Raw genomic sequence first — 18,936 nt, 5'->3', positions numbered from 1 at the left:
ATGTAACAAAAATACATACAGTATCATATTTATTAAGCAATAGACGCAGCAATAGTTATCATTACGTATACTACAACTCCATATCTACCGATTGTAATGCTTCTCCATTACCTACTGGTAGTTGCAGTAATGATCCAGGTATAAACTCATTCTTACTGCTCACCCCATGTTTTAGTAACGTGGTATCATGCTTTCATAACCACATTAATATTAGAAAATAAAAATTCAGCAACTCGCTGATATCGAGTATAGCCACAGTAGTTGTGGATTCCTGAATGTATGCATGGTGGTTCGATTGTAGGTCAGATAGCATACTTAGGAAGATTTCATCCTGTTATTCACACCAGGATTTTATCTTGCGCTTGCAAACATAACTTCCTTCAAATAAGACGTCTGCACTTGCGCCAACTGCCATATCGTGCCACCACGAAAATACCGACCTAACAGTCAGACAATGTTGCACGCAAAACATACGCAAAGACACATAAAACAACGTATGATAAAGGACTAACAACGGTAACGCCGCACGAAACCAGAAATGTAGAAAAGACCTGTTAATGAAACTTCCTGGCAGATTAAAGCTGTGTGCCGGACCGAGACTCGAACTCGGCACCTTTGCCTTTCGCGGGCAAGTGCTCTACCATCTGAGCTACCCAAGCACAACTCACGTCCAGTCCTCACAGCTTTACTTCTGCCAGTACCTCGTCTCCTACGTTCCAAACTTTACAGAAGCGAAAGTCGTGCTTGGGTAGCCCAGATGGTAGAGCAGTTGCCCGCGAAAGACAAAGGTCCCGAGTTCGAGTCTCGGTCCGGCACACAGTTTTAATCTGCCATATCAGCGCACACTCCGCTTCAGAGTGAAAATCTTATTCTGGAGACCTGTTAATCTCTGTTCCATCGCTGTCACACGACGGGCAGGGAAATAAAGGCTTTAACCAGTGCTCGGTCAACACCGACAGTCAGAACAACACGGAAAGCGGCAGTGTTATTATTGCAACTAGGAGTTTGTCCGATTTTATCGATCTTACAACTTGGCCGCACCACACATGTAGTCTGGAAACCATTAAATAAGGACGATAACAGCGTCTAAGTCAAAATGAATATGGTATGTACCAGAACATACGACTTCAGGAGCCAGAGTGGTTCACGGTTGGCCGAACTAATGGTGGCGCGTGTAAACTTTAGGACACATACCACACGTATACAGGATATCTCTCCTCAGAGTCGTGTCACGCGCATTTTCTGTGGTGTTCCAGTAGATATTCAGAACTTCATTTTTGTACTGTGTAGATGTAATTGGCTCAATCAAATACTGCTCTTCACATATTTCATGTGACATCCAGTTTCAGCGCAAAGCGTCGGTTTGTTTCCCGTTGTAAATAAAATGATTTTTACTTGCTTCCAGCATGGTGGATGGCAGCAGGCAGCAACTTGCTGCGATTCAGTGAAATTACAGAACCGTCAAAGTCGCGCAGAAGTTTGTTTTTACTTAAAAACTGGTCGCCATTGAAATAAAAAACGAACTTCTGAGCTACTTACACTATTTTGTAATTTCACTGAATCAAAATGATTTTTGTAGTTGAATCTTATGTGCCTTTTTTTTATAGAGTGGTCGCAAATTAGTGTAACGCAATGTTCCTTTTATCGATATGTACGAGATGAATTCAAGTTATATAATTCCTCTGACTTTTCTTTCTCGCAAACTAATCAAACTTGCTCACTTCTCGATGTAATCTCCCTACAGCCTTATACAATGTTCACAAAGTCGACAACATGATTCCATGCCCACTGCGAATGCGTCTTTAGAAGTCTGGTTAGACCAATGGAAAATCACTTACGTAATAGCGGCAGGGCTAGTGATTGAGCGACCACAACCAAAAGTCGCTAGGAGCCAGGAAAGGTAGGTAGGGAGCGCGACACATCACTTGAACCTTGCGGTCGTCCGTCAGGATTCATGCACCGACCTGGAGGACACTACTCGTATTTTCAGATCCTTACGCAGGATTGTGTGCAAAGATCCTACGGAAATACTGTTTTGGAGTCGATGCTCCAAAACGACTTTCTCCACTCGATCGTTTATGTCATCGGACCGGCTGGTGAGAGGCTGAGATTGTCACTGTCTATTGTTACACGACGTCCTGCCTTCTTTGAAGTGTCGCACCCACGAACGCATATTAAATGCGTCCGTAGACACCGTCACCACGTGTCTCACTCAACTATCGATGAATTTCAATCTCTGCCACACGATTCAAGTGGAGCAAAAGCGTGATTACACGCTATTGTTGTAATGTAAAATGGAAATGCCGAGTGGCCAGGGCCTCCCGCCTGGTAGACAGTTCACTTGGTGCAAGTTTTTCGAGTTGACGCCACTTCGGCGTCTTTCGTGTCGATGGGGATGAAATGATGATGATGATGATAAGAACAACACAACACCCAGTCGCTGAGCGGAGAAAATCTCCCGCCCAGCCGTGAATCGAACCCGGGCCGTTAGGTATGACGTTCCGTTGCGCTGACCACTCGGCTACCAGGGCCGGACATTTTTGTAAGGGAAACGTTGAAGTGTCAAAAGCAGTTGTCATTTTCGCCGCTGCCTCTGGATTCCCCCGTGTCGGGAAGTGTTCTCTGCTTCGTCACAGATTCACAACGAGTGCACTCGTAGTCCAAAACAAACCGGATGTTGCTATCTGTTTCCAGTCCTGGGAAAAATATCGGTGTTATAACTCGGATGCACCTCGTGTGGACAGGGATAGTAAAATGCGAGGAATAATCTGTACTCCAGCAGCGTGCGTTATTCAATACCGGGAAATTTATTTATGGCGCATTTATAGGGGCATTATTATTAAAGCATTTTTGTCATTTATTCTTTGAAAATCTATTCGTAATTTCTTGTAGAAGTTGGTTTTGTGTGTTATACCTGCAAGTCGTGTACTGTGACGTCACGCATTGTAGCGCTGATCACAGTACTGCGCGATACAGATTTTCACAGGACAGCTTCTTTAGGATACAGTTTCGCACCTTCTAAAAGTTATTTGTAACACAGCTGTAGAGTTTCAGATTGCTCTGGCGATCCTTCTATCAGATAGCGTTTACGTAGGCACAGCATTTGCATTGTTCAGGGTAACATTCAGCACAGACGCACACGAAAGTTAAGAACAGGGAACCTGTTTACAACATCAACATACAAGAAGGACAAAATAAAGTATAACAGTTACAATACTGTCCCTGGACGTTTCTTCAAAACCGACCAAACCAGTGAGAGTGTATAAGGTATCCCTTATTTTGACGCGGTGGTCTCGCGGTTCTAGGCGCGCAGTCCGGAACCGCGCGACTGCTACGGTCGCAGGTTCGAATCCTGCCTCGGGCATGGATGTGTGTGATGTCCTTAGGTTAGTTAGGTTTAAGTAGTTCTAAGTTCTACGGGACTGATGACCACAGCTGTTAAGTCCCATAGTGCTCAGAGCCATTTGAACCTTATTTTGAGATGAGAGAGCTTTTTACTGTATTTCCAGCTTTGCTATTTCCTGGCGTCAGCAAAAAGATACGTAGGGAATGTACGTTTATTCTGGTGTTAGTCAAGTAATTGTTACTAACAAATATTTGCTAAAACAGTTGCCTACTGCCACTCAGACTTTAGGAGGACTACAATCTTTCAACAACTTTACAATGCCAGAGACGTTGATATTAATAAATAAATGAATAACTTTGGCATAATCGAGGACGTACGATCTTATACGAAATATACCGACTGTACGCCCAAGTTACAGAGCGTGCTCCAGTTCGGTAGTCGCCGATACGAGTAGAATGCCTTTCGATCTAGTCATGCAGTAGACCATGCTCTCGTACCGTTAATAGGTAGCTTATAATCAGTGTGCACAAGCTCATTTTATAGGTCCCGTCTGAAACATTATTTAGTGCGAAAAAACTTGTTCTCACTTTATTATGTAGAACACAGACAGTAGTACTGCAGTTTCAGAGCCGGCCCGGGTGGCCGAGCGGTTCTAGGCGCTACAGTCTGGAACCGCGCGACCGCTACGGTCACAGGTTCGAATCCTGCCTCGGGCATGGTTGTGTGTGATGTCCTTAGGTTAGTTAGGCTTAAGTAGTTCTAAGTTCTAGGGGACTGATGACCTTAGAAGTTAAGTCCCATAGTGCTCGGAGCCATTTTTTTGCAGTTTCAGAATTCGACGGCGCTGTTACGGCTCTGCAAGGGGACGTAAAACTATGGGAGTGTCTCCACATAACAGATGGGAAGAATTCCTGCGCGGTGGTTCACTAAGTCAGATCAAGGACAGATTGGCTTAATTATCGTAAAACTCGGGTGGAAAAGCGTGGCCAGTTATATTGTTCGCCCCTTACACCATCTACGGACTCACCAGCTCAACTGAGACGTTCTGAAGGTATAATGCTCAGGCTTTCTATAAACTGAGGAAATATTTTGAGAAGTGAAAAGAAACAGTTCTGCCATTTGCATGTAGTAAACTATCCGTCCGCTGTTACAGTTTTTGAGAAAACGTATCACAGCGTAAGGACGCAAATCGAAGTCGAAAAACATCTTGAAGCTAATGTTGCGAAAGTAGTCTCATCGTCCAGAGACTAGTTGCATTTCTTTTCTGATGAAATACTATATGAAATGAATCTCTTCAAGTTCCATCCATCAAGTCTTAGTATACTGTGTGATGAAACGTACTCTCTGCCACGTCCGAGATTTACGGAGCATGAATGTAGAGAGCGGTAACAACAACAAAAACATGAGTACTCTTACCGCATATGTGACGGATGGGGCTTGAGCTACCTCGGTTGTCACTCCGTACTGCCTTCCACTGCGTTCCTGTGGCCGGTTAGACGTTACTGGGGCCCGAGCTGAGCTTTGTACGCGCTATCTTCTGTTTATATAACTATCAGAAATTTCAGGCGTTACTGCTGTCTCACTGTGAAAGTTAACGGTGCGGCAGGGAGGTGACGAAACAATTGTATAAGCTATGATTACTATCAATAAGTTCCTTCCGGCTTTGCGGCTGACTCACATACGAGATCTGTTCAAAAAAATTCGGAATTTTGTCTACAAAATTTTCTGCCCTTACCTATTAGTTATTGTGCGTGGTCTCCAAAATAGCCTTCTCCACGACTGATAACAACGCTCCTAATGCCTTTTCCACTTCCGGCAGCAGTCTTGGTACGCCTCTTCTACATCTGCATCTACACCCATACTCCGCAAGCCACCTGACGGTATGTGGCGGAGAGTACTTTGAGTACCTCTATCGGTTCTCCCTTCTATTCCAGTCTCCTATTGTTCGTGGAAAGAAAGATTGTCGTTATGCATCTGTGTGGGCTCTAATCTCTCTGATTTTATCCTTATGGTCTCTTCGCGAGATGTACGTAGGAGGGAGCAATATACTGCTTGACTCCTCGGTGAAGGTATGTTCACGAAACTTCAACAAAAGCACGTACCGAGCTACTGAGCGTCTCTCCTGCAAAGTCTTCCACTGGAGTTTATCTATCATCTCCGTAACGCTTTGGCGATTACTAAATGATCCTGTAACGAAGCGCGCTGCTCTCCGTTGGATCTTCTCTATCTCTTCTATCAACCCTATCTGGTGCGGATCCCACACTGCTGTGCAGTATTCAAGCAGTGGACGAACAAGCGTACTGTAACCTACTTCCTTTGTTTTCGGATTGCATTTCCTTAGGATTCTTGCAATGAATCTCAGTCTGGCATCTGCTTTACCGACGATAAACTTTATTTGATCATTCCATTTTAAATCACTCCTAATGCATATTCCCAGATAATTTATGGAATTAACTGCTTCCAGTTGCTGACCTGCTATATTGTAGCTAAATGATAAAGGATCTTTCTTCTGTGTATTCGCAGCACATTACACTTGTCTACATTGAGATTCAATTGCCATTCCCTGCACCATGCGTCAATTCGCTGCAGATCCTCCTGCATTTCAGTACAATTTTCCATTGTTACAACCTCTCGATATACCACAGCATCATCCACAAAAAGCCTCAGTGAACTTCCGATGTATATTGTGAATAGCAACAGTCCTACGACATTCCCCCGAGGCACACCTGAAATCACTCTTACTTCGGAAGACTTCTCTCCATTGAGAATGACATGCTGCGTTCTGTTATCTAGGAACCCTTCAATCCAATCACACAATTGGTCTAATAATCCATATGCTCTTTCTTTGTTCATTAAACGTCTGTTTGGAACTGTATCGAACGCCTTGCGGAAGTCAAGAAACACGGCATCTACCTGGGAACCCGTGTCTATGGCCCTCCGAGTCTCGTGGACGGATAGCGCGAGCTGGGTTTCACGCGATCGTCTTTTTCGAAACCCATGCTGATTCCTACAGAGTACATCTATAGCCTTCAGAAAAGTCATTATACTCGAACGTTCCAATATTCTACAACTGATCGACGTTAGAGATATAGGTCTATAGTTCTGCACATCCGTTCGACGTCCCTTCTTGAAAAGGGGGATGACCTGTGCCCTTTTCCAATCCTTTGAACCGCTACGCTCTTCTAGAGACCTACGGTACACCGCTGCTAGAAGGGGGGCAAGTTCCTTCGCGTACTCTGTGTAAAATCGAACTGGTATCCCAACAGGTCCAGCGGCCTTTCCTCTTTTGAGTGATTTTAATTGTTTCTCTATACCTCTGTCGTCTATTTCTATATCTGCACTGTACTTCCCTCTCTAAATTGTCGCACAAATGACAAAATGCTAGTCTTTCTCTGTGAAAGAGCTTTGGAAAAAGACATTTAGTATTTCGGCCTTTAGTTTGTCATCCTCTATTTTAGTACTATTTTGGTCTTGCTGGATCGTGCGAAGCACCATCTGGGAATTTTCTGTAATCTCGTCTGTCGTTGCAAATCTTCATCCCTTCAATGGGGATTTCAGCTTTGGAAATAAAAAATAGTCCGCAGGGCCCACGTCTGGAGAGTACGTAGGATGAGGCAGAACAGTGATTTCATTTTCTGTGCAACAGTCACGCACCAACAGGGATGAAATTGCGGGTGCGTTATCGTGATGCAAGAGCCACAAATTGTCTCTCGCCACATTTCAGGCCGTTTCCTTCTCAATTTTCTCGCATGCGTCGCAACACGTCTCTGCCGTAACGTCGCTTAACAGTTAGTCCCTGTGGCACGAATTTAAGATGAACTGATCCTTGAAAGTCAAAGAAAATTATCAGCATGGCTTTGACATTTGACCTGGTGACCTTTTTTTGGCCTTGGAGAACCTTTCCCGAGCCACTGTGAAGACTGACCATTGGTCTCAACATCATAATCATAGAGCCATGTCTCATCACCAGCTATGATTCCCTTAAGGGCCATCGCGCTCTCATTTTCGCGATCCTAAAACTCTCCACAGATTGCGAGGAAGAGGTATTTCTGATGTTGACGCATGAACTGTGGGACGAAATTGGTAGCAATACGATGCATTACAAGATGTTGTTTCAGAATTTTATAACAAGACGCATCTGAAATGTTACGTTCTTCTGCAATCTCTCGGACAGTCAGTCTTCGTTTGGCAAGCACAATTTCGTTGACGTTGCTGACGTGACCATCGTTGGTAGATGTCGAAGGGCTTCCTGAACGAGTGTCATCTTTAACTTCCGTCCGGCCATTTTTAATTCGTGTGAACCATTCGTAACAATTAAGCACTCATCACCATAGGCTTCCTGATTCATTTTGTGTGTCTCTGTAAAGGTTTTCTCGAGTTTTACGCAAAATTTAATGCAGACGCATTGCTCCTGTAGTTCTGCCATCTCGAAGTTCGCAAGTTATGCGACACAATGTTCTACTCAATACAGCACTGAACAATAACTAACAGATATACAAGGATGTAACTTCCGGCAGTTACACATTGAACACAGGCGTTTGCACAGATTCCAACCGCCCATCACTCCATCACAAAGTTGGCGCACAATTACGAATTTTCCGGAATTTTTCGAACAGAAAGTTACACTTACCACTCTGCTGCGCAGCTGAATCATATACCAGGTATCATAGCTATGTTATGATGGCACCAGTATAGAGTGCTAATAAATTAAGAGGCAATATACACGGTGTAAGAGATAATTGAGGGGCTGAGAGTGCACTTGGTACAAGTGCTTGCCGAAGCAAACGCCAAAGTTAAATGGTGTTAGCATCGTAACACAAGATATTTTTTCATAACAGTCAGTTAATCTGTCTATAGTTCTAGTGCAGTTAGAGACTGTAGTGACCCTAATACACGGGACACACTTGTACTTATACTCCTTGCGTCTTAAAACTTTTTACTGTAAAACAGGTACAAGTAGAAACAAATTTTGCCTATTGTGGTATATTCTGAGGATTTTTTGGTAGGTCAGACTTCCAATCCAATGGAATTACATTTACCCGGTAACCCTGTAACAACTTTGTTTCAGATGACCGCGCGGGAAGTAGTACTTTTGGGAGGGGAGGGTCTTGGTGCTCGGTTCCTATTTGAGCTAGGAAGACGGGGCAATAAGATTTTGGTTTGGCCTGGACAAGGTCCCGGTTGTGGCCATTCGAACAGATGTCTTCTTTGGTTGATTGATTTTGGGGAGGGAACCAAACAGGGACGTCGTATGTTCCATTGGAGTACGAGGAAGGAAACCGGCGATCCCTTTCAAAGGAACCATTCCGGCATTTGCTTGAAGCGATTGAGCGAAATCACGGGAAACCTATCACGATGGCCGGACACGAGTTTGAACAGTCGTCCTACCGAATGCGAGTCCAGTGTGCTAACCACTGCGCCACCTCCCTGGGTGCCGCTGTCTTACTGTAGCTATGTTACAGTATGTAAGTAGGCTGTTTAGGTTTTTATGTTGGTAACGCCACGTAGCGCTCTGTATGAAAATCACTGACTGTGCTGTGTGCAGTCTGTGGCTGGTTTGCATTGTTGGAATTTTTGCTATTGTAGTGTTTGGCAGTTGGATGTGAACAACGTGTAGCGTTGCGCAGTTGGAGGTGAGCCGCCAGCAGTGGTGGATGTGGGGAGAGAGATGGCAGAATTTTGAGAGCGGACGATCTGGACGTGTGTCCATCATACAGTATTACAAATTTACTCTTTCTATCATGAAGTGATATATATATATATATATATATATATATATATATATATATATATATATATATATATATATATGATGACTTTTGAACACTATTAAGGTAAATACATTGTTTGTTCTCTATCAAGATCTTTTATTTGCTAACTGTGCCTATCAGTAGTTAGTGCCTTCAGTAGTTAGAATCTTTAATTTAGCTGGCAGTATTGGCGCTCGCTGTATTGCAGTAGTTCGAGTAACGAAGATTTTTGTGAGGTAAGTGATTCATGAAAGGTATAGGTTACTGTTAGTCAGGGCCATTCTTTTGTAGGGATTATTGAAAGTCAGATTGCGTTGCACTAAAAATATTGTGTGTCAGTGTAGTGTTGATCAGAATAAGTAAAGAGAGAAATGTCTGAGTACGTTCAGTTCTGCTCAGCTGTTTGAAAATCAAATAACGTAAGAGGTTTATTAGCACAGTAATTCATTAATTTTTCTAAGGGGATGTTGCAAGTATATTAAGCAAGGTTTGAACGACGAAGCAGAGCTAGTGCCTAGGCAAATTGTGCTCTTTTGAAGAAGATGTTAACTGGGCTGAAATCAATGCTCTTCAAATGACACCATTTGTAAGTGCACCGTTCGGATTTTACGTGCATAAACAGTCACCCTTATATAAGTCCGGACTAGACGAGACTGATGGTTTACATATGATCTACAGGTGTATCGAACCTCGGACGAAGATACGTTTTCACCGTTTGAAAAGAAAAAAAAACTTGTCTCATTTGGATTTTAAATGAAAAAACGTTTTTTCTGGGAGATTTTTAGAGTGTGGTACTTCTACGCTTTAAGCTAGTACGAATCTGGTTAAATTTTGTGGTTTGGTAAATAAATAGATAAGCTGAAAACGAAAATGTTTGATTCCAATAATCTTTATCCGTCGTCGAGATACAATGCTTTAAAGTCAAGCTAAACATAACATACAAAAATAATTCTTATGTGGACTGATTACGCGAAAATATTATAAAAAAGTGGTTCAAATTTCTCTGAGCAATATGGGAGTGAACATTTGAGGTCATCAGTCCCCTAGAACTACTTAAACCTAACTAACCCAAGGACATCACACAGACCCATGCCCGAGGCAGGATTCGAACCTGCGACCATAGCAGTCGCGTGGTTCCGGACTGGAAACACTATAAAATGCATTCTTACAATAAAATGGAAAATTTGCTCAAAAGTCTAGCTTCATTCGGATTTTACCTGCAAAAATCACCGCTTTGTGAGTTTTTGTACACGCGCCACTTATATGATTCAGACTTTTGCAAATCTTTTAAAATTTTGTAGGAAGATAGGCAAATACATGTAATTAATGGTCGTCCTGTTTGTTTGTGAGAGTTTTATCCATTTCCACGGTATAAACACAATAGTTCGATTGACAATACAAAAAACTTATACCAGATCAGTCGTTGCCCAAGTCAACAAAAATCTACATCGGTTGCCAAGCTATAGTGATCTAATGTCTTAATAATGATAAAGTAAAATTTGGGAAGTAAAATAAAAAATGCCCCATCATAGAACAAAAAAGCGGATACGTCCTGGACAGCGTTAGGAATGTAAAAGAAGAGAACTAGCTACTCAACTTATCTGGCCACCACAAAGAAATTAAAAGACTACAATTAGATGGTCTTCGTTTGGGATCCCGGCCATGTTCGATTCTCCAAGATGAGCTGGCGTCTCTGTATTACGTAATTCGGCTTCGAAAGCGATCTCAAAGGACGCATGTTAGTACCATTCGTTCTGTGTAGACTAACGTGTGTGATCATCCCAACCTGATTTTACTTCCCTCCTTGATAGTGTTGTTATGGCAGCATTCCATGAGGAAGTTTTCGCAGCTTTTCACCGTGATGAGTTATCTGACACTGTAGTTCGCTCTGCTTTCCGCATATCACCGGATTTTGATGGGCTTTCCAAAGAATTTTATGTTCGGTTTTGGCATCTGTAAGGACATACGATAACATCTAAGCTCGGAAAAATTGTTTTAATTCCCAAAAGGATGGGAGGTCTCTCCGTGGATGAGGGTCCGACCGATAACGCTACCCAATTTTGATTATAAAATCATAGCGCGTGAGATAAATAGCTGCTTGTCGGTTTCGCCTGCTGGCATTCTCTCACATTATCATACACACACCAAAAAAGTTTTGCATCACCTCGGTGCCGAGAGTTCTCAAACATGTACAGAAAATTGGAATAGAGTTCAACATAAGCATCATTTCAGCCCTTTTTATTGCTCATTAAAACCACACATTGCATGTTGTACCACCATACAGCGAGACCTTCACAGGTGGTGGTCCAGATTACTGTACATACCGGTAGCTGTAATACCCAGTAGCACGTCCTCTTGCATTGATGCAGGCCTGTATTCGTCGTGGCATACTATCCACAAGTTCATCAAGGCACTGTTGGTCCAGATTGTCCCATTCCTCAACAGCGATTCTGCGTAGATACCTCAGAGTGGTTGGTGGGTCGCGTCGTCCATAAACAGCCCTTTACAATCCCAGGCATGTTCGATAGGGTTGATGTTTGGAGAACATGCTGGCCACTCCAGTCGAGCGATGTAGTTATCCCAAAGGAAATCATTCGCAAGATGTGCACGATGGGGGCGCGAATTGCCGTCCATGAAGACGAATGCCTCGCCCATATGCTGACGATATGTTGCACCATCGGTCGGAGGATGGCATTCACGTGTCGTAGAGCCGTTACAGCGCCTTCCATGACCACCAGCGGCGTACGTCGGCCCCCCAAAACATCAGGGGACCTCCATCTTGCTGCAATGTCGTGTCCAAGGTGTTTAGCCAGACCGGATTGCCTCCAAACACGTTTCTAACGATTGTCTGTTTGAAGGCATATGCGACACTCATCGCAGAAGGGAACGTGATGCTAATCCTGAGCGGTCCATTCGGCATGTTGTTTGGCCCATCTGTACCGCGCTGCATGGTGTCGTGGTTGCAAAGATGGACCTCGCCATGGCCATCGGGAGTGAAGTTGCGCATCATGCAGCCTATTGCGCACATTTTGAGTCGTAACACGACGTCCTGTGGCTGCACGAAAAGCATCATTCAACATGGTGGCGTTGCTGTCAGGGTTCCTCTGAGCCATAATCCGTAGGTAGCGGTCATTCACAGCAGTAGTAGCTCTTGGTGGGCCTGAACGAGACATGTCATCGACAGTTCCTGTCTCTCTGTATCTCCTCCATGTCCGCACAACATCGCTTTGGTTCACTCCGAGACGCCTGGACACTTCCCTTGTTGAGAGCCCTTTCTGGTACAAAGTAACAATGCGGACGCGACCGAACCACGGTATCGACCGTCTAGGCATGGTTGAACTACAGACAACACGAGCCGTGTAACTCCTTCCTGGTCGAATGACTGGAACTGATAGGCTGTCAGACCCCGTCGTCTGTCCGCAGCTCGTGGTCGTGCGGTAGCGTTCTCGCTTCCCGCGCCCGGGTTCCCGGGTTCGATTCCCGGCGGGGTCAGGGATTTTCTCTGCATCGTGATGACTGGGTGTTGTGTGATGTCATTAGGTTAGTTAGGTTTAAGTAGTTCTAAGTTTTAGGGGACTGATGACCATAGATGTTAAGTCCCATAGTGCTCAGAGCCATTTGAACCATTTTTTGAGACTCCGTCGTCTAATAGGCGCTGCTCATGCGTGGTTGTTTACATCTTTGGGCGGGTTTAGTGACATCTCTGAACAGTAAAAGGGACTGTGTCTGTGATACAATATCCACAGTCAACGTCTGTCAACAGGAGTTCTGGGGACAGGGATGACGCAAAACTGTTTTTTATGTTTGTAGTTGTCTCCCGGGTCGCACTCTGTTGACTCCCGTTGTTGAATGTCGTGATCGTATCTCGATTGCTTCTAGTGTTCCTGAGTCGGAAGCTTTACTTTTTATTGATTTTAAACATGCGAATGTTGACAGCTGGTGGTTTTAATGATCTCCCTAAATCGGTATTCAGGTGTTTATTGACTTGAATGTTCGTCTCACTCCCCTCCCATAGAAGTGTGTCGAGGTGTCCTGCAGGGCAGTTCTCATTCGTGCTATATCCGGAATCTTTACTGCAGTCCATAGCTACTCGACTGGGTGGCTGGTCGTTATTACGAGAAAGGTTCATCGGTCGCGTTTATGACGATGTCGTCGTGGTGTTTCTTCGTACTCTTGACGACATACCGATGCTCAGAGACGTGTTGGATGCATTTTGTCGTTTACGGGAGCGCAGGTTAACAACCAGAACTACCAGTTACTCGGTCTTGTGTGTATTTGAAGCGGTTGAGATTCCATGAGCTGTGGTGATCTCCCGCCATCGATCGTTGGGTGCTACAGTTCATCGTTGTCCGATGAAAATGGTTGGATTAAACTGGAAGTGCGTCCCTGGCAGGATTCAAGGAGCGATCTTTAAACACCAGCGTCACTCCCTCTCGTTACTTCATAGGGTTCGGACCTTGGAAACTTACGTTTTGAGCATTTTCTTGCCCAAATTTTTTCCCTTCCTGCGATGCGAAAATCAAATTTTCGGGTGCGCTATGGGGTTATGGCGAGACGCTGGCTGATGAAGGTTTTTGGTTCCCTGATATTTGGGTCAAGGCTTCTGCTTTATTCCTTCGACGCACTGTTTTAACGTGTCCTCAAGTCCGCCAATCACTTATAGCTCGCCTTTTTGCCTGTCTCCGACCAGTGAGCTTTACCTCTAGAATAGGTTTTGGTAAGATAAATAATAAATTAAGGCCTATTCGTGAATTTTCTCTTGATGTTGTTATGTGGGAGTTGATATTCTTTCCCAGTAGGATCTCTATGTCAGACATCTGTTATGTCTCTGGACGTTTCCATACTTCCTCTGTGGAGACCCTATCGCCAGAGACAGATTGGAAGCCTGTTTGACCCAATGTCAGCCTGCCCGTTTTTCCGATGCAAGTGGCATCCTCATCATACCAAGTCGATCATAACCTTATCCCCACCAACGTTCGACTTTTTCGCATTGAGCTCAGTGAGATGGGCCGATGAAATCATTTTCATGAAACGGATACGTTATGTTATCCTTGGTCGCCTGCAGACGCAGACATTGGAGTTGGCTCCACCAACAATTGGCCTTTCTTGCCAGGACGACGGAAGCGGCAATCGCCAGTGAGATTCCTCTGTGTCCCGATTCAATTTTCTTTCCCCGAACGCAGAACAATACTGTTATGTGGCTTGTCCGGTATTATGTTCATTACGTGGCGGGGAGCTGGTATGACCCCGACCCTTGTATCTTTCACCAGTATATGATTATGGCCCATTCGACATGGCAAAGGATGCACGCTATCATGAGCCTTTTGCGAATGTGCTGTACCTGGTATCTGATCACTAGGGAGTTGGATGAACTGCAGAATCGCTTTTCTGTTCGAATGTTTCGCTCTTGTCACCTTGTTTTTGGTACACTTGACAAACAAGCAAACAAACAAAAAGATAAAAACAGTTGTTGAGCTAACTGGTTTTCTTGGTATTGTCGTCATGGTCCCTTTTCAGGTTTATTGTTAGAGAGTTTATTTTATTTTTGTCACCTTAATTGTGTTGTTTTTTGTTTAATTTATAAAAATTAAATAAACATTGTTGCAGGGCAAGAAGGAAATGATTTTTTGTGGCAGAAATCATGTGGCATTAAAAATCTGATGTTATTTCTTTCCTTTTTGAGCAACTAGTTGCAATTTTTCAATAAAAAATAACGATTATAAAAAGTGGTCAGCACGATGCGTAGGGTCACTACTTTAATAGAGGGATGAGAGGGGGTTAAGGGGAAGGGGGAAGGGGCATCGTGACTAAGCCTCGGAATTCGACCCTTGCCCACCTTGTGTCCACCCAGCTCCAGCTCAAGCTGACTGTGTCCGCGCTTTCCTGCTTTTTTCTTTTTTTTCTTTAAAAAAAAGGTTCACCCTCACGGTCCTTATTACGACATTTTCGGCTCACAAAACAAAGCAGCTTGTAGGTTCCTTACCACTTAATATCCATTTCAGTGGCCTTCCACTTCGATGCCAGTCTGCATTCTGCGAGTGAGGGAGCCTGTGCGGTGTGTGGGTAATAAAACACTCATATGCTGCCGCCTCAACCCATGAAGCTACAGTGACATTCCAAAGGTCATGACAGGTTCTTCGCTCGAGGTCAGGTGGGTTTTCTCGATGGTCCGTTTCGTCTCTGCCCATACGTTTTTAATAGAGTTTAGGGTGGTGCAGAGGAAGGCCAAACGAGAAGAGATATCTCATTCTGTTCTGCAAACTGCTACTGCACGATCGCTGACATGAGTGTGGGAGACTAGTCCTGATGGACACAGTTACTCCCTCACGATGGAGCTGCCGCGTTGGTGAGAACATACACTACTGTCCATTAAAACTGCTACACCACGAAGATGACGTGCTACAGACGCGAAATTTAACCGACAGGAAGAAGATGCTGTGATATGCAAATGATTAGCTTTTTAGAGCATTCACACGAAGTTGGCGCCGGCGGTGACAGCTACAACGTGCTGACATGACAAAAGTTTCCAATCGATTTCTCATACACAAACAGCAGTGGACCGGCGTTGCCTGGTGAAACGTTGTTGTGATGCCTCGTATAAGGACGAGAAATGCGTGCCGTCACGTTTCCGACTTTGATAAAGGTCGGATTGTAGCCTATCGCGATTGCGGTTTATCGTATCGCGACACTGCTGCTCGCGTTGGTCGAGATCCAATGAATGTTAGCAAAATATGGAATCGGTGAGTTCAGGAGGGAAATACGGAACGCCGTGCTGTATCCCAACGGCATCGTCATCACTAGCAGTCGAGATGACAGGCATCTTATCCGCACGGCTGTAACGCATCGTGCAGCCACGTCTCGATCCCTGAGTCAACAGATGATGTTGTCTTGCAAACGTCCCCAACCATCAGCGTGAACATTTCGACGACGATTGCAGCAGCATGGACTATCAGCTGGGAGACCATGGCTGCGGTTACTCTTGCGCTGCATCACAGAGCTGCATCACAGAGCGCCTGCGTTGGTGAACTCAACGACGAACCTGGGTGCACGAATTGCAAAACGTCATTTTTTCGGATGAATGCAGCTTCTGTTTACAGCATCATGATGGTCGCATCCGTGTTTGGCGACATCGCGATGAAGGCACATTGGAAACGTGTATTCGTCATCGCCATACTGGCATATCACCCGGCGTGATGGTATGGGGTGCCATTGGTTACACGTCTCGGTCACCCTTGTTCGCATTGACGGCACTTTGAACAGTGGACGTTACATTTCAGATGTGTTACGACCCGTGGCTCTATCCTTCATTAGATCCCTGCGAAACCCTACATTTCAGCAGGATAATGCACGACCGCATGTTGCAGGTCCTGTACAGGCCTTTCTGGATACAGAAAACGTTCGACTGCTGCCCTGGCCAGCACATTCTCCAGATCTCTCACCAATTGAAAACTTCTGTTCAATGGTGGCCGAGCAACTGGCTCGTCACAATACGCCAGTCACTACTCTTGATGAACTGTGGTATCATGTTGAAGGTGCATGGGCAGCTGTACATGAACACGCCATCCAAGCTCTGTTTGACTCAATGACCAGGAGTATCAAGGCCGTTATTGCGGCCAGAGGTGGTTGTACTGGGTACTGAGTTCTCAGGATCTATGCACCCAAATTGCGTGAAAATGTAGTCACATGTGAGTTCTAGTATAATATATTTGTCCAATGAATACCCGTTTATCATCTGCATTTCTTCTTGGTGTAGGAATTTTAATGGCCAGTAGTGTACATATCGAGCAGTGATAGGGATTAATGCCTGACTTTCTGCGATAAACTGCGTGTCCTTGTGCTAGAGGCATCCAGTGTACTGAGGTGATCATTCATCCAAGTGCTAACCGGGCACAACGTTGCTTGACTTCAGTGGTCCGTCAAGGAACTGCGTTTCTAATGCTGTAAGACGTTTGTTACCTGCTACTGTGAAATGGTGACCCAGTAGCCGGGCGATCGTTTTAGCCCTTTGTTAATCGGGACAGACCCTACGTGTTCACAGCAAACCAAGACTAACTTCAGATAAAACGCTGAAACAACTTTATTTAAAATAACTACAATACAAATTTCACAGAAACACCTCTTGCCGACATCGTAAATGGTCGCGCTACTGAAAGTGAGCGGTTGTTGATGCCTCGCTGAACTCTAAGGTCTGAAGTCACTTCCAGTCGGTCGGATGACGATGTCGTACACCTGTAACATTACACAATTAGGCAGTTACATCCTCATTCTTCTAAATCTTTGAATTACGATAACGTCAATACTTGCCAAATATCTGCCAGCAAGATAACCTGCATAATTATACTAGAGAATTTATCGCTCGCGTATTTTATTTTCGTTAATTCAGGACATTTATGAATCAGGCACTCTGGTATCTCAAGTTCAGAGTAACTTAGCGAATGAAATGGAGTACATTATGTTTTTCTGTTGGAGAAACCATGGCTCCAAATTCTTTTAACTATGAGCATTCAGGTTTTTCATATCGAACAGAGAATGTTGTATTCCTCAGTGAAGTTTTTCCATCTGTCAGGTGCTCGTCCAGGTTGGTTCATTTGGGGGGAAGTGTCCAAACAGCGATGTCATCTGTCTCATCAGATTAGGGAAGGATGGGGAAGGAAGTCGGCCGGGCCCTGTCAGAAGAACCATCCCAGCATTTGTCTGGAGCGTTTTAGGGAAATCACGGAAAACCTAAATCAGGATGTCCTGACGCGGGATTCAACGATCGTCCTTCCGAATACGAGTCCAGTGTGCTAGCCAGTGCGCCACCTCGCTCGGTCGTCCTGGTATTTTATCATCTCCATGAATACAGAAATTGTGACGTCCGCCAACAATCCTGGTGACTTGTTACTGGTGCTATCTGACTACTTCTGCTGGAACGAAAAATTACGGTTCCTAGGCGACGGTGCCTGTTGAACGGGTATTTAAGCCGTAGTAAAGGCCTCGAAGTGGAGAGTCGCCTGGACTAGGAAGAGCGAGTGCGGTGTAGGGACCTTGGCTGTCTGCGGCTTGCCGGCCGGGGTGGCCGAGTGGTTCTAGGCGCTACAGTCTGGAACCGCGCGATCGCTACGGTCGCAGGTTCAAATCCTGGCTCGGGCATGGATGTGTGTGATGTCTTTAGGTTAGTTAGAACTGCTTAAACATACGTTCTAGGGGACTGATGACCTCAGAAGTTAAGTCCCATAGTGCTCAGAGGCGTTATTTTGTCTGCGGCTTGTTGAAGTCGGCAGTGTGACTGTTGATGTGAGGGGAGGGACAGTGTGCGTTGTCAGCCGCCCGGCCTGCCCTGTGGTCTCCTTTCTGTGAAATGGTATTGGGCAGTGCTTCATAAGGAAACCACAACTGGAGCGACATCTCTGCAGAATAGCGGACTGTAACGTTGAGTACCGTGATCTAGGGGTAGCGTCTTTGACTATTAATCAAAACATCATCGGTCCCGCTACTACTTCAATTTTAAATAAAAATCATCAGTATTATTGACTGAAGAATTCCAGCATAAGAAGTCACCCTCATTTAGCCAATGGCCTTGTCAAAGAGGGCGGAGGAGCGGACAGACGTTCAGGGCACATTCTTGTCCTTGTGGTGGGAAACTGCCCCTAAAGGTGGCATGAGGATGCAGGAGGCAATGAAAGCCACTGAATGAAATATACATAACGTCTATCCACAAGACATCTTGCCTGTAACTGAAAAAGTGTGATGATGATCTCTCCATTGGCAAAAGAATCGAGGATAGTCCTCCACTCGGATCTTCAGGAGTTACCTGGCAAGGGGCAGGTGACCGTGAGAAGAACACCAACAGCAGCAGAA

The 18,936-nt window shown here is 44.8% G+C and overlaps 1 protein-coding gene across 1 annotated transcript in view; it reads right to left on the bottom strand.

Moving 5' to 3' along the window:
- Positions 1–17,149: 17,149 nt before the first annotated feature.
- The window catches only part of LOC124777759 (dehydrogenase/reductase SDR family member 11-like), a 71,355-nt gene continuing 69,568 nt past the window's right edge, over positions 17,150–18,936 (bottom strand). Inside the window, exon 6 of the mRNA XM_047253261.1 lies at positions 17,150–17,325. Within this exon, the coding sequence (XP_047109217.1) occupies positions 17,278–17,325 (48 nt within the window). The 3' untranslated portion in view covers positions 17,150–17,277. The remainder of the gene's footprint in view (positions 17,326–18,936) is intronic.

The sequence above is a fragment of the Schistocerca piceifrons genome, chromosome 2 (genome assembly GCF_021461385.2).
Source record: "Schistocerca piceifrons isolate TAMUIC-IGC-003096 chromosome 2, iqSchPice1.1, whole genome shotgun sequence".
NCBI classification, from domain to species: Eukaryota; Metazoa; Arthropoda; class Insecta; order Orthoptera; family Acrididae; genus Schistocerca; species Schistocerca piceifrons.
This window is presented reverse-complemented; position numbering and strand designations above follow the sequence as displayed.